Source organism: Drosophila subpulchrella, chromosome 2L (genome assembly GCF_014743375.2).
Source record: "Drosophila subpulchrella strain 33 F10 #4 breed RU33 chromosome 2L, RU_Dsub_v1.1 Primary Assembly, whole genome shotgun sequence".
In the NCBI taxonomy this organism is placed as follows: Eukaryota; Metazoa; Arthropoda; class Insecta; order Diptera; family Drosophilidae; genus Drosophila; species Drosophila subpulchrella.
In genome coordinates, this window is record NC_050610.1 from 13,529,452 (window position 1) to 13,556,652 (window position 27,201).

Genomic DNA, 27,201 nt, shown 5'->3' on the forward strand with positions numbered 1-27,201 from the left:
TACGCGAATATGCCACGCCCACTCTAACGCCCACAAACCGCCCAAACCTGTGGCGCCCACAATTTTCATGCTAGATACAAAATTTTAACTGAACTGTATTGGTCTCGTCAATACCTATCGATCGACCCAAAAAAAATTTGCCACGCTCACCCCAACGCCCATAACGCTTAAATCTGTCTACCGCCGGTAGGTGGCGCATTTCAGTCTTGCTTTGCTGCTTGCTTATCTCCATTTCCCTTTGGTCCCTTTAGCTGAGTAATGGGTATCTGATAGACGAGGCACTCGACTATAGCATTCTTCCTTGTTTTAATTGTATTTTTTTTAAGGAACAAAAATGAAAAGAGTATCCCTTTATTCGTTATATATTTTGTTCATAAATCTCTTACCTCCTGGTCAACAGGCAGCTGGAGCAATAATGAAAAATATATGTGAGCACCATTAAAATACATCAGATAGGCATAGATCACATGCTCAGCGGGTCTTCCTGCGTGAGTGTGTGTGTGGTCCTGGGTGTGTGTGTGTGAGGGAGGTCCTGCTGGTCATTTGCTTGCCACATGCATTGACATTGCTGCTGTTGTTATTGCGTTATCTTTGCTGTCACAGCAACGTCAGCCGATGTCCGTCCATCCTTGTTTTTTTTCTTTCCCATATATTCTTGTTTGTGTGGGTGACACCCCCATGGGGGTGCGTGTGTGTGAGCGGGTGGAAACAGGGGGAGTTGGAGCTGGGTTAGCCATATATGCAGGCTAAAGTGGATGGCTCGTTAGTAAGATGTGAGATGGCTTCAATGTAACTTTAATGAGGTGTTGCCTGGATTATGGAAAAAATCCCACAACGAGGAACAGGATTTTTTCTACAAGACTTAACCCACATTCTGAGAAAATCTAAAATTAGTTTCTTGTATTTTTATAATACCATTTTGTAAATTTAAAATTATTTGGAATCCAGACTGAATCACATATATATACACAGAAATAAATATTCAGGTACATTGTTCTTGAATTGAGAGCATTCGTTCTTAAAAACCGTGTAAATACATTTTGGTATCAATGTTCTTAGTATTAGAACAAAATGGTGAGAAGAGATAATTTAAATTGAGTTTATTACGCTACTTTTTAAAAAGTTTACACTACTGACTGGACTAATAGTAAAGTAAAGAAAAGCCAATTCAACTTGATTCAAGAACAATGAAAATATTTTCAACTACAAAAATTTTGTTCAATTTTCATCTCAGGTAAGAACGTCGGAATTCTCTCTGTGTATTATATTATTTTTCTATAGATTTTAAAATACTTTCCTTAGAAAATCCTAGCTTGATACATTATCCTTGTGAGCTAAAAATATTCAGAGAAATTGGCAATTTGCTAATAGCCCGCCTGCACTTTCTGTCAATATCCCTTAAAATGCCCATGTCCACTTCCTTGGAACATAGCTTTTTATGAGACAATTTTAAGTAGCTTATCTCCAAGAACTCCAGGTCCTTCCATCCTGCAATTTAAACTTGGAATCCAAGCTCAAGAGCCACTTGACGTGTCCTAGTTGTTGCCAAGCGAAGAAGTCAGCAGAATGGGAGTTCTAAACCCCAGGCCAGAGGCAACTTTAGTTCGCATGTGTTGTGGTCTTCCATCACGATGGAAGGAGGGAGTCCTCAAAAAAAAAGAATGTTAGTGAGGGAAGTACGATGGCTGAGGCCCATCAAGTATGCGCACTGTTGGCCCTGCCAACCAAAACCAAACCTACGGAAAAGCGCAAAAACTGAGCTAGGGGTAAAAGTAGCCGTTGTGTTGTGAAAAGTGCCACGTTACTTGGCCCCAAACCTTTTCCCCTACCCTACTGGGAATTTTTTCTCTTTTTTTTGTGCCCCCACCGAAGTGCGTGTGTCTGCATTGTAAAAACTTTTAATGGCCAAAACAGTCAGGGCTCCTTTTTCGAAGCGTAGTCTGCCTTTTGGCCCCCTGGGCTGCTGCATATGTGAACCGCAGGTGCTTGAGTCCAAAAAGAACCCCCATCTCCCATCCGCTTTTAATATTTCGGCAACAACTTTACAGCTGTTACCTCAATTTCCCAGCTATAATCATTAACATTATTGCTCCAGATTGCTGGAGGAATCACTGGCTTTAAGATATTTCCTCCTCCTCTTGCTCTTTTTCTGTGTTTTCACTTTCACTTTCTGCGCCCAATGCATTTTCAATATACAGTTGACAACGTCGACAATTTATTTGTGCTGGAGCCATAAATCAAAAATGCGTAAAAATTTTTACTTCGTTCGCATCGGACAGGATGAGGTACGCCCACAAGCCCCCAGCCAAAAAAGGAAAGGAAAAGTATATATATAGGGAAAGGCCCATTATCATCATCAACAGTCAGCAAAATGGCCCAGGCGGAGGTGGGTGGTTTTTTTTTTTGAGGGGGCAGCAGCATTTGGAATAGCAACAAGCAGGCGCACCTGAAGCTCACAATTTTCTGAGCGAGGGTTGCCTCTGGAGTTTTCTCAAATAAAACAAAATATATGAACAAAATGTAATACATGTACTATTCAAATATTATTGGTTCAAAACACTTCAGCCAAAGAAATACATTTAAACACATTATTTAATTGTTATAGAAAGTATATTTCGTTTTTAATATTTTAATAAATGAAAGGCATGAACACTTTTTTAAAAATGGATATAATTAACTGCTACAATTAAGTACCTACATATTTTTTTAAATTCTTTTGCTTACTAAATTTCATTGCCAAATTGGCAAATGAAATAATGCTTCTCGGAGCAAGGAAGATCATTCATTGATTTCCGTAGATCTTCCAAGGACGAAATATGAACACAATCCTCGTTCTTGTTGTAGTTGTCGGGTTGACCACTTCTCCAGGGCAAATATGTGGCATTTTTTCCGGTAGCCTCTGATACGTATTCGCCCTCTGTATTCAAATCATTGATGCCCAGCCAGTAGTGTTCTGGTTTAATAAGATTATTATCAAGTTCTTCAAGTTCGCTGTAGTCTTTAATAGAAGCTAAGAGACCGCCCATTTCACGACACGTTTCGATAGCCGTATACCAATTTTGCATAACTTCTGTCTCAATATAGAAGTATCGGGTGCCAATCCTTTTAAAATTTGCCATTCCCATAAGAGCCTTTTTAATTATTTTCACACTCTGCTGGTCATTAATTTGTTGTAGGTTTCCAATATTTTTTTGCATGTCTGTCTGAAATTTTTCCAACATATCTAGAACTGCTCTGAAGTCCTGTGGTTTGCCAACTTCCAGTATGGACCATTGTTGGAATTTTGTCTGATTCTTTTCTGCTATATGATCTTCAATCTTTCCAAGCCTCTTTTCGATGTTCTCCAGCAATGTTTTCTCTTCTTTTCTGGCAATAATTTGATCGGTCGAATGACCTTGAATTGACTTCTGATTACCTTTATGTTGATCCTGCACCCCTGTCAATTTTCTTTTCAACACCGCCAATTTAGAAAGAGTTTCCTTTAAGGCATCTGAGGTATTGCTAGTGCACATTCCATACTGAGTACCGACATAATCTAGCAATGGGAATAGTTCGTTCAACCATTTGCCCGTGCGGTCTTGATCCGCATTCAAGGACTTTGCCTGGGATGCATTTAGACTCAGGGCAACGAATGCCACTATAATGTACGTATCGAATTTGAACATTGTATACTTGAAAGCCACTATTGGCGAAATTCAAAAGTGGCGAAATTCAAAAGGGGACTGACTATAAACTTGGAAACACTCTAGCTTTTATAGAACCCTGCACTGATAAAAAGACCAATTTCAAAAACTCAATGATTCATCAAATCTGCAAAATGACTTCATACTACTTAGAAACGGAAAACAATAAAGCATTTTTTTACGTTAAATGACTGATGAATGAATGAATAACTGATTTGATTATGGATAACAAATCAAAATACTTCTTACCAGTATATATATTGTATATAGATTGAAAGAGTATATTGTATTTTTCCGAAAGTAAAAGGTTGAACGAATTACTTCCGATACAATAAAATAAATACATTCTTGATCATGATAACTAGCCCAATAAAAGATTAAAACATCAATGTTTTGCCTTTAATTGAAGGTATATTTATTTTGAAGTTGGTAAAGTATGTAACAGGTACATCATAGTCGATGCATTCGACTTTGTAGTTACTTCGTATTATTTATGTGATTATGATTAAAAGAGGCCTGCAATAGCGATAAGAAATATTTTAAAATTAATGGCTGATTCCTAATAGCTGAGGCACTTCCGTTCTCTCTTGCTTTTAATCTGGTTAAATAAGACTTCATGTGAAATTTAAGGTCTTGAATGAGTTGTTGATTTTTTTTAGATACAGTTTCAAAAAAACCCGTGATTTATTTTCTCTGACTAAACCAAACCAGTAACGGGTTTCACCCCGCTGTATTTTGGTTTTACAACAAAATTAAAAGGCAATACTTTTAAGTTCATTGTTGCAAATAATAAATATTGAAAAACAGAAATATATGCAGAATAACTTTATTTGTAACATTTTCAAGTCTGCCATTAGATACATCCAACTAAGAATCATTTGATAAACTGAAAAATGACATTAAATCATTATTTTGATTTACTAAACTTCATCGTCCCATTGGCAAATAAAATAAAGTTTCTCTGTGCAGGGAAGATCGTTCATTGAGTTATGTTGTATCTCAAAGGAAGAAAGATGAACGCAATCCTCGTTACTTTTGTCGTTATCCGGTTGACCGATTCTCCAGGGCAAAAATGTGGCATTTTTTCCGGTTGCCTCTGAAACGTATTGGCCCTCTTTTCTCAGATCATTGATGCCCAGCCAGTAAAAAGATGAATCCTTAAGTTTATTATCAATATTTTTGAGTTCCTCTTTATTTTCAATGGAGGCTAAGTAGCCGCCCATTTCACGACACGTTTCGTTAGCCATATGCCAATTTTGCTTCACTTCTGATTCGATATAGAAGTAACGAGTGCCAATCCTTTTAAAATTTGCCATTCCCATAAGAGCCTTTTTAATCTTTCTTTCCATGTACGTCTGAAGTTCTTCCATCCTATCTAGAACTGCTTTAAAGTCCTGCGGATTGCCAACTTCCAGTATGGACCATTGTTGGAATTGGGTCTGATTTTTTTCTGCTATATGATCTTCAATCTTTCCAAGTCTCGTTTCGATGTTCTCCAGCAATGTTTTCTCTTCGGTCGAATGATCTTGAATTGACTTCTGGATACCTTTATGTTGATCCTGCACCCCTGTCAATTTTCTTTCCAACACCGCCAATTTAGAAAGAGTTTCCTTTAAGGCATCTGAGGTATTGCTAGTGCACATTCCATACTGAGTACCGATATAATCTAGCAATGGGAATATTTCGTTCAACCATTTGCCCGTGCGGTCTTGATCCGCATTCAAGGACTTTGCCTGGGATACATTTAGACTCAAGGCAACGAATGCCACTATAATGTACGTATCGAATTTGTACATTGTATTCTTGAAAGCCACTATTGGCGAAACTCAAAAGTGAACTGACTATAAGCTTGGGAACACTCAAGCTTTTATAGAACCCTGCACTGATAAAAAGACCAATTTCAAAAACTCAAAGTGATACTACTTAAAAACAGAAAACAATATAGCCTTTTTTTATGTAGAATAAATAACTGATTTGAAGCCTTATGGATAAAACATTAAAATTCTTCTTATCAGTATGTATATATAAAAAGTGAAAGAGTATATTGTATTCTTCAGAAAGTAAAAGGTAGAACGAATCGCTTCCGATCCAATAAAATAAATACATTCTTGATCAGGATAACTAGCCCAGTCAAGCTAGCTAGACTTCAGAAACTATAAAAACCAGAATGTTATTTAGTATACAGATTCTAAAAATTCTTGCGTAGCGCAAGTCTATTTCAGTAGAGTAAAACACTACCGCTTGCGACGCCCATTTATTCAAAGATTTGTTTCAAATTAAAAACGTAATTAATACAAATTCAAGGAGAAAATTGTTTAAATATAAAATATGAATAAACAATTAAAACATCAATTTATTTTTAAGTTGGTAAAGTATGTAACAGGTACATCATAGTCGATGCATTCGACTTTGTCGGTACTTCTTGTTTTTTATGTGATTAAAGGAGGCCTGCAATAGCGATAGGAAGGCTAAGTCCACGAACAGCAATTAAAAATATTTTCAAATTATTTGCTGGTTCCTGGTAGTTGGGCTTTTCCGTTCTCTCTTGCTTTTAATCTGGTTAAATGAGCCTTCATGTGAAATTTCAGCTCTTAAATAAGTTGTTACTTTTGGATACAGTTTAAGATAAGCCCGTGATTCCTTTTCTCCACTTACGAACCTGGGTTTTTTTTAAAACATTAAAAAAGATTAGAACGCTTACTTACAAACCACTAACGGAACTTAAACTTCCTCAATGTGGTGCGTGGTTTCACCCCGCTGTGTTTTGTTTTTACAACATAATTAAAAGGCAATACTTTTAATTTCATTGTTGCAAATAATAAATATTGAAAAACAGAAATATATGCAGAATAACTTTATTTGTAATATTTTCAAGTCTACCATTAGATACACCCAACTAAAAATCATTTGATAAACTGAAAAATGACATTAAATCATTATTTTGATTTACTAAACTTCATCGTTCCATTGGCAAATGAAATAAAGTTTCTCTGTGCAGAGAAAATCGTTCATTGAGGTTTGTTGTATCTTAAAGGAAGAAAGATGAAAGCAATCCTCGTTACTTTCGTCGTTATCAGGTTGACCGATTCTCCAGGGGAACTTTTTTATGAAATCAAAAATTACTATAAATAAAATTAAACTAAATTAGTTTCTGGTGATATTTAAAAAATTGAAAGATGAAAAATGTCCTTACCTCTAATATACCATTCCTTGAGTAAATTGTGTGGTTATAGCACTATTTTCTAACTATTCTTAATGCTAAATATATTATATTATACTGAAAGCTGTAATGTTGAAGTTTAATAGTCTCGAAGCTCTCGAGCTGCCCTCGCAGAGCCACCCCTTTTGTGAATATTTTCGGCAACAACGTTGCAATAACAACAGCAGTGGCAACACGCACACAAACACAGAAGCTGCAAGAAAGCGAAAGGATGAGGAAGAGGATTCAGAAAAGGGGAGGTGAAAGGTAAGGAGAAATGTAGAAGGGGGCGTGGCCAGGAGGTGGGCAAGAGCCCCAAAGGTGCGTACAATCATTTTATTGATTTATATGCCGAAGCTATTACAACTGACATTCGAATTTTCCAACGAACTTTGGATGGTGAAAAAAGAGATGGGGAAGGGGAGGGGTTCTAAAAATGGCAAGGGGAGCAGCAAAAGTTGCGTGTGGCATGAAGCAACCCGAATATAACCAAAAAATGTCTGTTGTTGCTGCTGTTTGGGCCAATGTTGCTGAGTGCCTGCTCATGTTGCTGCCTCTTCTGAGGATTTTATAGCTGCCCGATTCGCTGTTGTTTTTTTTTGCATTGTTGAGGCGGACTCGTGGCCGAAAGTCCATGTTGCCCCAGCAACGTGCAACAGCAACAACAACATAACTACAGCAAAAGCGGCAGTGGCAACATCTTTGAAAAAGCAAGAAAAGATGGAGACGCAGCAGCAACACAGCCACAAAAAAGCAGGAAAAGTGGCAGCAGAAAGCAGAAAGATATGGTACTGGCAGCTTCTTTATATACTTGTCCGTAAGACCCCCCTTCCCCTGCCCTTCTGCAGAATCAACCCCCCTATTTTCTTTATGTGTAGCACACTTTTAGGCGAGGCCTTTGTCTTTTTAGTTTACTTACTTTTGACAGGAGGGGCGACGGCGATGGCGACTGACTGAATGGTAGGCGTTTTCAGAGAAAGCAGGAGAAAGGTCGGAAGAAAGATCTCGGCTAAAGGGAGGGAGAAGCCGAGAATCCTGACAGTCTGACAGCCCACTCGTTACTTTGACAACAACTACCCATGCCACTTGAAAAGCAGGCAAAAACCACTCGACTCCCCATCATCCCCCAACTTTTTGTATCCATGAGATACTTTTGCGCGCTGCGCTTTTGCACTTTCACTTTCGCTTTCATTTTCCGTCTTTGGTATACATATAGCTCGTAATAACGAAAAAATCAATTCCCTCCCACTTTTCTTTTGCACTCCGAACACAATGTCACTGGGCCAAAAATTAATTAAGGTCGCTAAAAGGGAAAGTATCTGTGGCGCTCTCGCTGCCTCTCTTTCTAACTTTCTAACTGCCTCTGTGTGTGTGTGTGTGTGCGCGAGCTCTAATTAAAATTTATATATTTATATATGCGCGATAAGTTTTTAGTGGCTTACTTCGAGTTCGACTTCTTCGGCGTTTCCTGCTACATATTCATCCTCCAGCGAAGATTTTCTGAATTTGACAGGGGACGACAACTGGCATGCGAGTGTGGAAATCCGGAGTCAACGCGAAATAACTTAAAATATTTATCAATCAATTAGATAGGGACTTTAAGGAAAAATATAATTAAATAGGTATACGATTTCAAGAAACTTTGAGCTTTAAAAATAATGATACAACTTTTAAAACTTTAAAATAGTGTAAAATGTTGTAAGCAAATAAAGTCAATAAACTATAAAAATAGTATAAAATGTGGCTAGCACTACATCATAAATTAAACTCTTTGTACTAAAATTAAAAAAAAACAAGGACTAAATGTAAAGAACCTATTGTATCTCTTGATAAATATCAAATACAAAATCACATCTCGCTAATCACCTGTATATGTTTATTTCCCAGTCAATTTATAAGCGATTTAATTTCTATGATAACCTCACATCACACTATCGCAAAAGTTGACATCACGCCCCAAATCTCTGACTGAAATCTCTCCCCCAACAACTTGCTAACCTCTCACCAAAAACCCATAAAACTGTCGTAAAACAAATATGACAAATTTTTAGCAAATTGTAAGCCAATTTGAGATATTAATTACATACATCGTTAATTTGTGGCATTACAAGCACGACAGCTACAGGAGGGAGAAAAGGCCAACCCTTAAAGGGAAAAGTAAGAAAATAAAAGGAAATCCATAACACAGTTTTACTTTTACCACCGCAAACGCACAACTCCAACTCGAAAGTAGTGAAAGTTATGGCCAGGAAAAAAAGTAAAACTTTCTGGCACACTTTGTACATGCACACATACAGCAAAAAAAAAAGAGGGAAGGCAGGAAGAAGACACACTTATCCTGGCCAAAAACTGGGATAAAGGACCCCACATGCGCTTGTGTATGGGTGAAAAAGTGTTCAAAATAAAGGGGATAAACATGTTGAAATTTATTATATTTAGTTGTAAATATGCGTGTGCGTGTTAGCCCCCCGAAAATTCAACCGTACTTGGTCTGGCGTTAAATGAGATATTTAACTCATTCGGATGCTGTTGGCTGATAAGCAAATTCAGGTCAAGCCCTTTTTGGCCCATTCCCATTTTTCCCCTTTGGCCGTTTGTGCCCCAAAATAGGTGAATAATAATGGGCCAGTTCTGTTTATAATTTGTTTTCATTTCGGTCAGCAAAAAAAGTTTTATTTTGCCTCACATTTTGCCTACATTTTGAAAAATATAAGCATAATTACTTGCTATTTGATGTGTGTGTTTAAAATCAGTTTAATTTGAAAGTTTTATTATGTGACCATAATAAGTTTGCCTGGGTTTGGGCTTTTTTTGCTGTAACAGATTTTTAGCTGTGCAGAAAGTATAGCATACTTTTTGGTTTAAAACAATTTAAGCAAGAAAAAATATTTTATCACGCTATCATAAATAAATAATACAATTTATTAATAAATGAATTAATTTATTATTAAAATTAAACAGTAGTTGCTAAGGATGCTAAATTATAGATTGAAATATTATTAAGCAAAATAAAATAGTTAAATTACTTTGTTTTTGTATACTATACAAGTAAAAACTATATAATTATATGTATTCCTAAACGTCTGCTGAAATGTAAGATTAAATTTAAATTTCACAAATAACTAGTATATTTAATATAGACATTTACATTTTTTTTCTGTCAAACCCCTTTATATAATCCATTGTTAATTGCATACAATTACCCCCAATTTATCGTTATCTGGCCCTCCTGTCTGCCGTCTGTCTCTGCCAACTCAACCTATAAAAATGGTTAATATATGTCAAAGCTAAAAACTAGATAAAAATAACCAGCAGATGACATTCGGCAGCTAGCATACGCATAGTTCGTCGGTGGCCAGACCTAGACTAACATAATAATCATCATAGATTATATAGAATCAGCCACACGCTTCGCCAACCAGCCCCAGAAAAATAATCCAAAACAACAAACTAAGCAAACTATCAAAATACATACATTTGTGTACATATAGACACATGCGTTTGCCCGAGAAAAAAATCGTAGTAGTTGTCGGCGAAATAGAACGCACGATCGGCCAGATAAGATTCGGTTTTTTAGTGTGGGCTTTCTTTTTCAGACGGTTTTTATAATATACTTACATACCTATATAGAGAATCATAGAAGAGAGACATAGTCTCCAAGCTTCGATCGAACCACGCACATTTTCTCTGCTCCAAAGTTTCTCGCCAGTTTATGCTACACTTAAAAAAGTTTTTATATGGATTTCTTTAATTAAATATTAGAATCTTATGAATATACCTATATAGCCAATATATAATTACAAACATATTCAAATCAGTCAAAATATCTTAGACTTTTTCTTTGATAGGCTTTAAAAGATAAATACTGAGCTAACATATAAAATACACAAGCTTTCTTAAATATTTTTTTATAACATAATATAATAAAACTGTAATATGTTTTGCACTTTAAAATGAATATAACTAATTTATAAATGATCTCTACAGAATACAAAACGATTCAATCAATTTCCAAATTATCTTTTTTTTTGTAGGTACTTTACAGCTTTTTTGACCTTACAAATTTGCACTTGATCGAACGCACCTATTAGTGGGTCTCTTTCTATTTCTCTCCTATCTTTATCACCCCTCTCTTTTACACTCCCCCAAAATATATAGATATCCTTATCTAGAACTATACACACACGAATAGTTCTGCCTTGCCAACAATAGTTATAGCTTATTTTTTGTAGTTCTCCGGTTGCCTTTTTGGTTGTTTTTTATTTAATGGCTCATACCTTGAACTTCACCGAATTTTGCCATTTGTTTTGAACACTCGTACATGTGGTTGTTGCTGTTAATTTGTGTGTTTTTTCGCATTTCTATTTCGCGAATGCTGATAGTTTGTTATTGTTTGGCTCCTCATGCGTGGGGGTGTGCGAATTTGTTAGTGTTTTCCATAGTCTCGGGATCGTAATCAATTTTGTTGCTGGTGCGAAATAGTTTTTGATGATTTATTATGTGGATGCCTGACTCGGAAAAAGGGGAATACGAAGATTGGATTGTCGTGACTCATAAGCTCTATAAAACTGAATTTTCTAATAATAGTTTAAGATGCTAAGTTATGGATTAGAGAAGATAAAATTTCAATAATAAAGTCGTCTTTTTTTACACATATCAATAGAATAATAGCTTGTAATTTAATTTATTTAATGTATTTTTCATTAAAGGTACTACATATTTTTCAAGTCAAGGACCCACCCTAAAGATACCATATTAAATATCAAACTTAACTTAACTATTGTTGATCTTATGGTAATGGATTATAAGTCACATGTCAATATTATTATTATTATATATAATAAAATGTATTTTCATTTCTGTAAGTTTATTTATTTATGGTATCAATATAAAAAGATAATTTACAATTCCCATCCCAAAGATCCCATATTTAATATCCAACTTAACTGTCTTTGATCTTATGGTAATGGCAATGTATAAAAAGTCACAAATCAACGAAATAATAAATTGTAATTTAACTTATTTGATGTATTTTTTACTAAAGTTGCCAAATAAAATAATTTACAAGTCTAAGTCCCGCCCTAAAGATATTAAATATCCAACTTAACTATCATTGATCTTATGGTAATGGATTAAAAGTCACATATCAATGGAATAATAAAATGTAATTTCATTTGTGTATGTTTTTTTTAGGGTACCAATATAGTAAGATAACTTACAAGTCCCACCCTAAAGATCCCATATTTAATATCCAACATAACTATCGTTGATCTAATGGTAATGGTAATGGATTAATAGTCACATATCAATGGAAAAATAAATTGTTACTTAATTGATTTAAAGCATACTGTATTTAAGATACCAAATAAAATAATTTACAAGTCTGAGTCCCACCCAAATATACCATATTTAAAACCGAACTCAACTATCGTTGATCTTAAAACAAATCTTTATTTGTCCTAAGGTTAAAGGCTATAAATCTTGAGAGTCGAGACTAGTTGGCCACAGCTAAGAATATTAAAATCAAGCTACAACCGATTCCAAGAACCGAAAGTGTTCTTACTAGCCCCATTCTCGATTCCAAGACTCCAAAGACCCTCTAACTTGGCTCGAAAGGCGAATAAAAAAATAAAAAGCGGCCATAAATAGTCAAAAGGAATGGCGGCACAAAAAATGCGTATATATTTGCATTGAAAATGTTGACCATCTATCCATCTCTTTCGCTCCATCTGATATGCGTGTGTAAGCGTTTCTTTTTTTTTTTGCGTGCAGCCCAAGTTTTTAAGGGGCCCCCCCCAAAAAAAAAAGAAACATGAAAAACAGTCCGTCGAGAATTCTGCGTCCAAATAAATTATGTTATTTTTGTGCAAGTTTTTCGACTGCCTCCACTTTTTGGACTTGGGACGTTGCGTTTGGCGTGAATGAACTTTTCAAGGTGAAACTAGAAAGAATAGTCAAAGTGAAAATAGAGAGAACGTCGGCAGAGGCAAGTTGCAAAAAAAAGAGAGGAGAACAGGAACTTCTGCATGAGTGTGTGTGCTTGTTTCGGTGGATTTGCCTTAGTGTGTGTGATTGGGATTGAATCAACAACAACAATCCGCATACGCATGCACAGGAAAAAAATCTAGCACATAATTAAGCCACATCAAATTTTATTGAATGAATAAAACAACATCTTCTTTAAAATAGTTTAAGCTATTTACATATTTCACAGTATATACAATTCAAATAAAATATTTACCAATCAAAGAATTTTTAAAAATATAACTCTTATGCCATATTCTTAAAATCACAATCTTATGATACGAACAGTCCGAAAATTTTCAGTTTTCGTAATAAATATTCCATTGTACAAATAAGTAAAAATACATATAATATTATATTTATATATTGTTTATTTATTTATGAAGAGCTTACCAGTAGTTCAAATTTTGACAGCTAAGACCTTCAGTTAAGGATTTACAATGTTTATAATAATATTATTTTATTTATGTCTACTTAAGGTAGAACGATTAAGGAAATGTTAATTTTTAAGGAAAGTCTGAGGAAAGAATAATTATATATGATGTTCTCATTCTAATGTAAATTTAAGTAAAACTGCTTAATATGTTATATTTATATAATATTTATTTATTTATGAAGAGCTCACAAGTAGTTGTAATTAAGGCACCTAGGACCTTCAGTTTAGGACTTACAATGCTTTTATTATTTTTCTGATATTTATGTCTACTTAAGGTCTAAGGTCTTAAGATCTAAGGAAAGATTGATTATATATGATCTTCTAATTCTTATGTAGAATTAAGTACAAATACATAATATATTATATTTATATATTATATTTTGGATTATTCAATCAATATATAATACTTTAATACATAAAATACATTAATACAAAGCTTTTGATTTTTACAATGCATTTTATAATGATTTTTTTAAAGTAATAACCACACCGCGTATGGTTTATTTTTCCACAGAAAGCCCACACTGCGTATGATATTTTATATATAAATTTATAAAAATATAGTACTATATTATTTTCACAGTGCATTAAACTTCTATCTGTTTTTTCAGTTTGGCGATTAGGAAAGAGTCATCGCTTGCAAGTCGATGGAGGATGGAAGATGATGGAGACCACGCATAGAAATAGAGAATTGCGAATAGAAACTGAGGAGCCAAGATTTGCTAGAAAAACTTTGGCTTGGCTTTGGACTCGCTTCGTTTGGCTTTTGCTCTGGCTGAATCTTGTTATTCTTCTGGTTAAAAAGTCATTTTTGTGGGCTCTGTTGTTTCTGCGTTTATTCTTGGACCCGGGCTGCCCCCTTCCTCACTCCCCGTTGCCTTAACCCCTGTTCACCACTGGTTTTGACTTTTTGCCGATGCTTTGCACTCCCCAGTTTTTTACGTTTTCAAGCCTTAACAGCAGCCAAAGATTCTATTTTGTAATTTAAGAAATCATTCACTTCAAAGTTGAGTTAGAAATTTTAAATGCCTATTAATATACAGGAACTACGTCTTATATTTCTAAATCGAGTTACTAATAATTCAAATAATATCATAAATGTATTGCAATAATCTTCAAAAATTTTAATTTTAAATTTTAGAACATATACAATTTTTGAGCATGTTAGAATTACATGTTTTTAATACAATATATCTTCTAATCTAAATACTCAGAATTATTTATTGTAAATAAATGATCCAGTTCCATTTATCTAGCCCATCAATAATTTGCTTCACTTCCAAAAATATTCATTAATTTGATATTTCGTTCAATGAGTTTTTGTGCTTCGCCACTCAAGAACCAAAGAAAAAACGAGTAAATGGTGAGGCCCACGCATTTGAAACTTCCTATAAACCCCACTTTTCCGTTTCGTTTGCCAATCAATTTGCCAGCGTATAAAAACTTTTGGTTAATTAATTGCTTAGCAGCCGAAAGAACCAAACGCAGCAACAAAATGTATTCAAACTTCACGCATTTTCGGATATCGTAAAGCCCTCTATTGTAGTTGGTATGCATAGAGTGGAATGATCGCCTGTACAGTTTTCAAGGTTATCTCTTGGGCTAGGCCTATAGTTTGCGAGAGAATCATTTATGTATATGCAAATTAGATGGATTTGTATGCAGTATGAGGGGGGATATTAATGGGCTGTCTACTTCCTACGCATCAAATGGCTGGGATTCAAAAAGTGCGTTGATTTAAAAATATTTATGGGTTATTTATAAGAAAAGTAAAAGTTTTTGGTTAAGGAAAGACATAAAAGATTTAAAAGAAAATAATTATTTTATTATTATTTATTTAAGTTCAGAGAAGAATAGAACTTGTTTGATTTCTACACTTTTTTTATTGGTCTTGAAAAAAGTATTTTGCATAAATGTGCGTGAAGTCATCTGCGGCCACAACTTTATTGTTTTTCTTATTGTTTTTGTGGGCGTTGAGCGCAAATTGAAATTTATGCCTTGCTAATAGCCTCCAAATGAATACATCTGCATAATGAGAGGCATTAATTGAATGCCTGTTGAACGTTGAGTGAGTGTTGCAAGAACTTTTTGAATAACATTAGAACAAGAGAGACGTTCGGGAAAATAAATAATAATATGATCTTTAATAAAAATTATAAAATTAAATAAGATTGTTTTCTAAATTCATAAAGAAATAATTTACGCTGATCATCAACCAAATCATTTAAAACAATACATCTACTACTTGGTGGTAAAACAGCTTTTATAGAGAGGCAGTTCTATAAAATCGTTTTAAAAATGGTTCCTTTCCATTTATTTAAATAATACTTTATCTAAAGGAAATAGGTCTTGTTAAGCTATGGAAACTTTAGAATCATCCGTCATTTTTGCAGTTCGTGTGCGATCCCCAAAATGAGGACAAGCAAAGAGAACCGAGAAAAGAGATTTGGCATTTAAGAAAGGAAGTGCTTTAATGCTGATTGGTGCAGGCCGAACCCACGTCGAAAATAACAATATACTCGTATATAGGGAGATATGGCCACACAGACTTGTGCAAACACATGTGCTGGATTTCTAATGAAGTCAATGAACTTTCCTATGCACGATGCGGTAATTTTTTGCCTCTGCTTTCGCGAAATTTCGCTTCGAGTATTATCTCTTTTTTTAGCGCCAATTTATTATTTGCCATTTTTTGTGGTGTTTCTACGGTCAGAGTGCAATGACTGCTGACACAGCAATAACAATGATCAACATAAATTAATATTTTGACACGAGCGTGGGAGACAATAAATTTAAATCAATAGCGGGCCCACAAATATAGAACACCTAAAATACTATAGATACAAGCACTAGTCTATAAATCTATTGATTAGTATGAAATGTTAATAAACATAGCTCTTTAAAAAGTGACAGTATTGTTATGCTTTTTGTTTATCATTGGCCCAAAAAAGAGGTCGTAAAGGTTAAAAATAAAATTAAAACTTCACGTTTAACTGTCTGAGATATAAACATACTTATAGATATTTTTTGTATCTTAGGTTTTTTTTTGTGCGTACGAAAAGTAAAATTAGAATTTATGTGCGTACGCCGCGAATGGCTAATCATAACAAAGAAACCGAGTAAAAGTTGTTTTCAATTTCTTATACATTCTCTTTCGCCCCTCCCCCTTTTTCCCCCCTTTCTTACACTCTTTCTTTCTATTGCTACCTCAACATAAAATTCGGGGGGCCTCCATAGTTATTCAAGGTCATGGGTTTAAATCATTTTTTGATTCAGAATATGTCCCTTGATAAGTAAAAATATAAAAGTGTTTAAATAGAAATAGGAAACATAGCAGGGTCTTTCAAATTCTTTGAAATTTATGTTGATCAGAAATCGTATCTTTAAAAATAATTTTTTGATTCATAATATGTCCCTTGATAAGTAAAAATATAAAAGTGTTTATATAGAAATAGAAAACATTCTAATCATGAGTATTTCTGTTGATACCTCAACATAAAATTCGGGGGCCTCCGTAGTTATTTAAGGTCATGGGTTTTAATCATTTTTCGATTTATAATATGTCCCTTGATAAGTAAAAATATAAAAGTGTTTAGATAGAAACAGAAAACATAGCAGGGTCTTTTAAATTCTTTGAAATTTATGTTGATCAGTCCATTAATAAGTACAAATATAAAAGTGTTTAGATAGAAATAGAAATCATTCTAATCATGAGTATCTACATATGTATCTCTTCATGAATGGAGTATTTTTCGATGACTGACTAATTGCTTTATTTTTAAGCTTGTAGAATTTATAAATACTAAAAAAGATACAAAATATAACCGATGCCATAAATTACTTTTATATTAGATTTCCCAATATTTCTAGGTGGTTACTCTATCATTTAACCCAAACCATCTTACTATTCTCCCCTTTCTTCATAGTTTCTTAATTTTATTGTGTGTCTTTCAAATGCAAAAAACTTGTTCAACTTGGACTTTGATGAATCGCCATCGTTTATTATTCATGCTAACTGCACCTCCCCCAATTTCCATCCCCATACCCACATTTTCCAAGTCCAATCCCAAATATCGGAGGCTAGAAAACAAAAGTCGCTGAAATCAAAGTGCAGAGTGCGTGCTAAGAAGCCAGCAAAAATAAAAAACGATGAACGAGTTGCAGAACATATGTACAGAATATGAAGGTGTGTGTGAATGGCGATGTAAAGAGCATATATCAAGTATAGTAAATACCAATTTAGACCAACAAACCCAATGAGTACATTAAACAAATTTATATATCCTAACTATTATTTTAAAAAAACTGATCTTAAAGAACTTCGTACTATAAAGCTTAAATAAAATAATAAACAATTCTAAATTTTATAACATTTCATAGTTATAATATAGGGTTTCATAGAATTTTTGAAAACCTATTATTTACAAAATGTTAAGAATTTATAAAACCCTTATTTCGTAGTTATTATATAGGGTTTTATAAATTATTAAAAAATTAGATATATATTTTTTATAAATTTTATATTTTATATTTTTAAATTCTTAAAAAATTATATATATATTTTTAAAGAATTTATAAAACCCTATATTACAACTACGAAATAAGGGTTTTATAAATTCTCAAAATTTTTTATATAATTGGGTTTCAAAAACATAGGGTTGTATAAATTCTTAAACAATTAGATATATATTTTTTAAGAATTTATAAAACCCTATATTATAACTACGAAATAAGGGTTTTATAAATTCTTAAAATGTTGTTTATAATAGGTTTTCAAAGAATAGGGTCTTAAAGCTTGCTGCAATAAACTTATAAACAATAATTCCCATTAACCAAGCTTCACTGTACCCGCCACTTTGTTGATGGCGGCGTGGCGTCGGCAACATGCGTGTATTGCATCATCAAATTTAGAAAAACAAATTCCGCACACCACCAAAGAAATGAACCGCTCCCGCACACACACACACATAGAAAACCCAGAATTTGCCGAAGGCGTTCGGCGAGAATCGGGAATAAAAAAAAAACACTTCGGCTTTCGTGCGTTTTTCGTTGCGCTTTTGCTGCTTTTATTTATTTTTTTATATTTCGTTTTTTTATTCTAACCCACACGTGTGCTGGTGTGCGTGCGCGTGTTGCGTATTTATGCTGATCATGGATGGAATTTTTTTCATACATTTTGCACCAATACAGTGGCAGAACTTTTGCCGCGCTTAATTGCGCTGCGTCGCCTACTGACTTTTTTTTTTGCTTTTTTTTTGCCTTTTTTCCTGATTGTTCTATGCTTTATTGTTGCCATTTCTTTCGAGCATTAGAAAGTGCAATAACCTCGTGGCGAAATTTCTCGGCATTTGAGCAGTCATCGCTTGACATTTGGCCAAGTAGTTTGTTTATTTTCACTATTTGCGGGCAGTCAACGCGGCGTATGAGTTATTTTTTAAGTAGACCTGTGTTTTTCCCCGATTTTCACGCACTTGTCCAAATAGCGTAAGCTGATGATTATTTAACATAGAAATTTATCTAGAAATTAAGAACAATTTTATTTCTTTTTTTGTTTTATTTTAAGAAATTCACTTTATCGGTCAATGAACATGCCCTTCAACGCGTCGTATGCGTGATCTCTTACTCACTCTGTGCAATCACTCATACGACATGTGTACACAGAGAGAATTCTGACATTCTTATTCGAGTGCATTCAATGTTCTTAAAAATAGAACGAGATTTATGAAGATGAAAATGTTTTCATTGTGCTAAAATCAAGATGCATTGGCGCTATTTACATTGTATATCTCAACAACTAAACTATTAGTCTAGTCACTAGTGTATACTTATTGAAAAGTTGTTTTATAAACTCAATTTAGGTTTTCTTTTCTCACCATTTCGATCTAATATTGAGATAATTGACACCAAAATGTACTTGCATGGTTCTTAAGAACGAATATTCTCAAATCAAGAACAATGTACTTGATTATTTCTCTCTGTGTAAGGGCTTATCTCAAAAAATGCAAAAACTATGTAAGCCTGGGTCTTATGTTTTAATTTATATTTCAATTTTATGTTTTATGCTGTTATAATTCCAAGAACTGTAAACCCATAAATATAATCACTTGATGTTAGGCGCATAAAAAATCGCAAATCGTTTTAAAAATGAGCTCACTCCGATTCATTTTTGTGCCGCACGCATTCATCAACATCACATGATGCCTAGCAAAAAAATAATATAATAGTTCCCCCTTCTTTTTCTCGTTCCCTTGCACATACATAGTGCTAGAACTCGGCAACCATTTTGCACTAAGCCATAAAAAAGAGGAATACCTGAATTCGGGCTCCAAAGTTGTTTACGAAAGTGCGTGCGAAGGGAAGGCAATGAGAATTATTCCAGTAAACAACAACTGTTGGGGGGAACAAAGCAATATCTGCTACCTGCAGCGTCCCACACAAGCACACCTTCGTAAAAAACTCATAGACAAACTACCTGTCATTATAATTTGCGCCTGTTCTTTGCTACCCTGTAATAACCGAGTTATGAAGAGTATCTTTTTAGAGAAAGAAATATATTACTTTCATTCTAAATCTAATTTAGGGCCAAGAAATCTTTAATATAAAACTCATTTTGTTCTATGTTTTGTCGAAAAGTATACCTTATAATAGTATTTGAATTTATATAAATGTACATATATTAATATTTGTTTTTATTTCGCAACAATTTATTGTTAATTATAATTGTAATTACAAAAATAAAAGGTTTTATTATATTAAAACTTTATCGATTCCTAGATTTTTGAAACTGAAATATACATTTAATTTCTCTAAACATTTTAGCTCCATTTCTTTGGCAAATATTTTGTAAATAAATAATATATCTATGGAACTTTAAATTCGATCACCCCAGTCTAATATTCTCACACATTTTTAGTAGCTTCCCTTCATTCCATATTCTCTCGTTTCCCGTATAATTTTTTTATTTTGCTGCTCTATGACATTTCGTTGTTTTTTATATATTTGCTGCCCGTTCTCCACGCACTGCGAGTGAAGAATCGAAAAATGCGAAAAGGCTCAATTAAATTGTTTTTATTTCGGCTGCTGCTGACAGAAGGCAGCAGCAAAAAATTCAAATAAAAATGTATAGAGAAAAAAGAATGAAATTGCCTCTATCGCATTTTCAAAGTCAGTAACCCCCTAACCTTGGAAGTTCTATGGGGCTAGAGTGCGTGTGATCCATGATCCGCGTGTGCGTTGCTGCTTTTTTGATAATGGAACGCAGCGGGGTGCTCAGTCATGATAAATATATTTACTTACATACGTATGTTATTGTACTACTTTGACGTATCCAAATCCGGATGAGGAATTGCTAAAAATTTAAAAAAGGGATATGATTCAATAGCCGGAAACAAAATATTTATTTAAGAAAATACTTAAATAATTTATTTAAAATCTATTAAAAAAATGACCACATATTTTCTGCATTTTTAACTCATACAAATTTTATCAACTTCTTAAAGAACGCAGTACTTTGTTCATAATGATAGATTTAGTATTTGATTTGTGTAAACTATAACTGAATTTTTTTATCTTATTTAGTTTTTTTTCCCTTATAGTCTATCTATATTTTTGATATTTTAAAAACATCTGTTTTTTTCATTATAGTGTGCAAAGTGCGTAAGCTGCATGAAACAAAAACTCAACCAAAAAAAAGACATAAATGCTTGTCTCTAATGACAGGTGTCGAATATTTCAGTAAGTTTTGGCTTTTGATTAATGCCTTTTCCGTCTCATATTTTGCCTGTCTTTTAGTCTTGCAATATTTTGTTGTATTTTTTAAATGACTACTTTTAGTGAACTTACTAAGTGGCAGACACAAGTGACAAAATATTATTAGAAGGTGAATAGTATTTGTCAATGGGGTGGTCTGTTGTGTATATTTTAAAACATGCGAGTGATTTATATCGGAAAATTCTCATGGTTTTATATTTTCTAAACTGATGCAAAAACTACCACATATTTTTCTATTTCTTAAGGCGATGAGTTTGTTTTAAAGCCTTTTAAAATCTTCAATTTTGTATGTAATAATAACAAGGTAAGATGTATCTGATATTTATGTTCAATTGCATAGTAATCATAATATTCTAATGAATAACAATTATATTATTTAATATTAATTTGTATTTTACTTATATGAGTATATAAAATTATAATTCAATCAAACGTTTTCATTACTTTTGCTTATCGCGCTGTAATTGTAGCACTTCCACGAATCAAAGGCACGAACATATTTGCGAACCCAGAGATAGACGCTCTTACTCAACCCGCATTCGTATATCTCCCTGAATTGAAAAGGTTTTTGGGCAAAGGGGAAACCCACGAAATTGGAAAGGGAAATGTGGGTGGAATTAGACACTCACACACAAACAACTGTTTCATAAAATTTAATTACTCATTCACACTTGCCTTTTGCTTTGCATATTTTTGTAGGTGTGACAAGCACGCGATTTTCTTAGCCCCCCTTGTCTATGGATCTTTGTACACCTTTGTCACTCCATGAAGCCCATTTTTGAGCTTCTGTTTCTCGGCTACTTCATTTTGACTTTGATTTGTTGAGCTCCGCTTTGGACAACGACATTTAATGGTGACAAATGTACGAATATATATGCTCATATTTATATTCATGTGCGTGGGCAGATTTCTTTAACGCCCGGGACCTTCGTGTCTTGGCCCGGCCAAAATGCATTGTTGTTTGGGCCTCTTGCTCTTTTTTTTCTGGTTTTTGTTTACGGCTTAATTACGGACCCACTAATTACGGGTCGAGTGTCTCCCTGAGTTATGGGATTTTGATTTACAGTTGACAGTCGCGATGGAGTCGCGAAAAGGGAGGGTTCTAAACTCGAGATTCTAGATTAGCTTTCAGCGCTCGAGTGGTAGTCATATAAATCAGAAAAATATCTGAAAAGTTAAACGGTTAGGTTAAGATTATTAAAAAAGCATAAAAAAAAAAAGGCGATAGTATTTAATTTTAGTTATTTATTTAAGATACATAAAGTCAAGCCTTATAAATAAACATGAATTATTCTGAATTGCATTACCAAGGCCTTTAGTAATTTATAGATTTACATAGATTAGTCGATAAGATTTTAATTAATAAAGACTACAGCTGATCTTCTGAACCTATAAGCATTCTTGTCACATAAAAAAGATCTTAAAAAGCCCACTAAAAACTGGCCTTGCAATGTAAAATATTTGTAAAATGATCTCACCGATGTTTGGAGCTGCAAGTTTTTCTTAATTTTGCTTGTTGTCTTTGTGTTTGTTCGTAAAGTCGCTCGAAACGCAGCTACAAATAAAAAATCGACAATGGACTGACCTTGAACACCACAACACGTACTCAAATATATAGACTCAAGCATTTTTCTTAAGGGCCCCCATATCTTGCCTCCCGTTCTCGCTCACCAAAAACCCTATAAAAAGTGCCCTTCACATCGAAAACTCAACAACCAAATAAAATCAACAGAAACAATCGACAAATGGGTGCTTTTGTTGTTGTTGTTGCCATACTATCAATGGGTATATCAATTAAATTTATTGTTGTAGTTGCTGGAGACCTTAGCCCTTCAATAAAGTGTGTGTGTGTTTATATTTTTCATTCGGACCAACTTATTTCCGCACTCGGACCACGAACACGTTTTCAAAACACGATCTTTTTGTTGTGCGAGATTAGAGCTGTTGAAAAACTATGAACACAATATTTAATAATTTTCGGTGGCGTTCTCAGTTGGAAAATGCCTAACAAAGAAATCGTTTAACTTGACAGGTTACAAAAGTCATACAAATATTACGTTAATCAAACTTAAATTTATATGACTCATTAGAAACTCATTCTGATTCATACCTAAAAATTATTATATTGTTATATGGTAATAAAATTGTATTAATTATTCTAAGTCAATGTAATAAGTAAAAATGATAAATGATTATCAATATCTAAACAATTGTTTGTTCTCAGTTAAACAAATCAAAATAGTTTGTAAGCTTGACAATTTTTTTTAACTTTATTATTGGCTCTAAGAAACACTTAAAAGTAGGTATATATAAAACCCAAGAAAATAAAGTCCTTTTTACATTCAAAAAAAAAGTTGTAATAATTCTTTTGTTTTTAAATTGACACAAATTATGTTGCTTGCAGTAATATTTAGTTAAAATTGTTAAGAAAACCTTTTTCGGTTACCGGGTAAATTTTTAAATATTCAGTAAACCTTTTAGTTCCCACCTTTCCCTTTAACATGCACAGTCAATATAAATAGATGTGTTCAATTAGTCACGTAAAATATTTTTCATAATTTCCTTGGGAGCCTGAGCAGCTGACTTGGGTCCGCCTTAAAAATATGCGGGTTTCCTTTTACCAAAATTTGTAGCGTGTAATGACTTTTGAAGCCCCCTCCCCCTTCTACCGTTTTTTGAGCTGTTAAAATATTTAAATTGAGCCGTAAACTTGTAACCTGTCGGCTGTTTTCAAGGTTGGCATTCGATTGGCCTCTTGATGGTTTTTGGTTTCGGTTTGTGACCTCTGGCGATGCAGGGCCATTGAAAAACCGTTGGAATGCCCAATGCACGTGAGTCTACTATTTGTTTTTGCTTTTTTCGGGGGTATCCCGTATCAATATCTGAATTTTACTTAATGCGCCATTCGATTATTGAAGCTATTGTTTATCCAAGTTTTATGGTTCCATGCATTTGCGTCTCATTACACGATGATTTGGAACTCGATTTATGATCGAGGAAGGGAAGCGACTTTGGGATCCATTAAATATTCAACAACTAGCGGGGTCAGGTAAACAAGATTTTAATTACGGTAATTGGGCTTGTAAGCTTTATTTGAAATTATAGTATTGGAAATGGTTCAAAGTTTGGTTAAAGGAAATAGATCGGATATGGAAATAGATGGGGTGATAGAAAAGTTGGAGTTGTATAACGAATTGGAGGTTAGAAGTATGGTAATTAAATCTCGGCTGTAAAACGGCCTAATTATTTTCCAATTTTACTATTATCTATTTTTTTTCATTTATTGATTTGAATTTGTAATCTTATATATTTATATATTATTTATTATTTAACTTTATTAACAAAACGGCCGCAATACCTAAAATTAACTAGGTTATTATAATTTGAATTGAGTGCCAGACCTGTACCGAAATTCTGGGTATCATTTTAATTAGAGCCAGAATTCAAAATTTATTCAAACCCAGTATACGAATATATTTATAATTGTGCCTCTAAAATGAACATATTAATTGTATAAATAATTGTATGGTGTTTCATACAGCCTCAAATCATACAATATGTATTTGTACTTGAGTATATATTCCCCATATATGCTAATGCCAGGCAATACATATAGTTTGCAGTGCAAATAAAATTCAGTTGCGTAAATAATGCGTATCGCTGGCCACTTCCCCTCGAAAAAACCGAAAAAAAAACTAGCTTGCTGAGCATTTATAAATTTCAGTCAGCGAACCAAGAGCATTAGGCATTTTGATTAGCAGCTGCAAAAACTACACACAAAAACCCAAAATATATACATATGTACAATCTAAAGTCAACGAAAAATGCGTAAACGCACTAGCCGAAAAAACCGAATGCTAACGAGAAAAAAGCGACTGAAATTCAGTTGTCGATGCGATGCGTATAGCCCTGAACATAACCTTGAGTTGGGTTGACTTGTGTCTGTAGTTGTAGTTGTAGGTGTTGTTGCTCTTTTTATTTAAAGATTCGTTAATTTTTTTTATACATTTTTTTCTTGTTGAGCTTTTGTCGAACTAAAATGCGTTAGAGCGGGATGGTGAGTGAAAAATGCGTTACGCACATGAGCAACGCACACAAATACTTGTGCACTCAACTAAAAGATAGAGGCGAATCACACAGATACTATATATACTAACACAGATACAATTTACACGCGATGGCAACCGAAAAACTAGCAACAACAAATTTCCAAAATTATGCGTCGATGTGACTTTTATTTTAGTGGTCACATAGCCTATCAAATGCGCTTCTAAAATATTTCCATTGCTTATACAAATTTTATAATATTTTAAAAGACTTATTTTAAGCTTAAGAAAAATCAAACTTTACAGGCATATTGACAATAAATAATTTTAAGTATAGTTATGTAAATATAAATTAAGAAACTAAATACATTTGATTAACTTGTGTTTCTTATAAGATCTGATCTTTGTTTTATTTCCAAAAAAATAAGGAAACATAAAATTTCGTATTTTTGTTACCTCTTAAAACTTAAAATTTTGTTTTGCAAAATTTGATCTGTTACACAGAGGTAAATATCCAAGAACATTGTTCTTGAATTGAGAACATTCGTTCTTAAAAACCTAGTAAGTACATTTTGGTATCAATGTTCTCAATATTAGAACGAAATGGTGAGAAAAGAAATGATAAATTGAGTTTATTTAACTACTTTTAAGTATACTCAACGGACTGTACTAATAGTTTATTTGTTGAGATATACAATGTTCATAAATAACTTGATTGGAGCAAAATTAAAATATTTTCAACTTAAAAATGTCGAACTATTTTTAAGAACATTTTCAACTCAGATAAGAACTTCAGAATTTTCTCCGTGTAGTTTGAATTCTTTTACGATTTCATTTAGGGTTTTGTTATATAATTTAAAACTCGAATTCATATAAATTTTCACCCCATTTTTTATTTAATTTGCGATAATATCTTGAGTAGCTGATCTCCCAAGCCCCCAAAGCCGAATCTTTGGAATAGAAGCCTATGAGCGATCTACGAAAATGAAGCGCAAGAGCGAAATGCGAATGACGAGGGGGCCGAAAAGAGAGGGCAAAAGATAGAAAACCGGGGGACAACGAAATCGAAATCTTTTGCCGAGCGCATAAAATTCTGCGTGCGGTTTTTTGGCTGCTCCTCGAGCTTGAACTCTTCCTCTTCCAGCTGTTTGTTCGACCTGGGCTTTAAGTTTTTGGGCCCAAAGACATACTAGAGGCCCGAAAAAACCAGAAATACATATATTTTGTTCAAACATTTGTGTTGCCAAGCGTCAGTGAGTTTGTCTATGTGAGAGGCCTGAAATCTGTTGGCTTTATGTGGGCCTGAAGATTTGTTTTTTTTTTATTTTATGTTAACTCAACACGCATTTTGTGCGTAAGGTCGACGCAGCTTCAGCGTACAATAACCGGTAATTATATAGCAAAATATATACACACGCGCATTTATTTAGTTGCGTATGACTGTGCGCTGCAAACTTTGGGCCTGAGAAAATCTCCAAAAGATACATCAGCAGTAAATAAATCTCTGGACATTTCCGCATTTCAGTTGTCCACCAATTTACAGACTTAATTTTAAGCTTAAAAATGTTGCTGCAATTTATGGCCTTTGAAGATTTTTGAATTCCCAACGTCGAAAACTTATTCGAGCTGCAAACCAACTTAACGAATGCGCAGCACACTTTTACTTTCGTTGAACTTGACGAAATCCGCTGCACTCTTAGATTATTTTTGCTACTCTCTTAGTTGGCCAAAATAAGAGATTTTGGCAACTGACCTATGGATTTTTATTCTAATTCAGTTTTTAAATGAAATTGTTTAGTTTTTGTTAAAGTAATATAAAAACAAGGAAGAACGCTATAGTCGAGTACCTCGACTATCAGATACCCGTTACTCAGCTAAAGGGACCAAAGGTAAATGGAGATATGCAAGCAGCAAAGCGAGATTTAAATGCGCCACCTACCGGCGGAAGACAGATTTAAGCATTGTGGGCGTTAGGGTAGGCGTGGTAAATTTTTTTTTGGATCAATCGATAGGTATTGACGAGACCAATACATTTCAGTTAAA

At 33.8% G+C, this 27,201-nt stretch overlaps 2 protein-coding genes across 2 annotated transcripts; both read right to left on the reverse strand.

The window, feature by feature from the left end:
- Nucleotides 1–2,723: 2,723 nt before the first annotated feature.
- Nucleotides 2,724–3,834, reverse strand: LOC119546291 (accessory gland protein Acp29AB-like). The gene has a single exon (XM_037852472.1). The coding sequence runs from the start codon at nt 3,663–3,665 to the stop codon at nt 2,724–2,726; it is 942 nt and encodes a 313-aa protein (XP_037708400.1). The 5' UTR covers nt 3,666–3,834.
- Nucleotides 3,835–4,603: 769 nt separating this feature from the next.
- Nucleotides 4,604–5,479, reverse strand: LOC119546292 (C-type lectin domain family 4 member M-like). The gene has a single exon (XM_037852473.1). It carries the CDS (start codon nt 5,477–5,479, stop codon nt 4,604–4,606), a length of 876 nt encoding a protein of 291 aa, XP_037708401.1.
- Between the last annotated feature and the right edge of the window lie 21,722 nt (nt 5,480–27,201).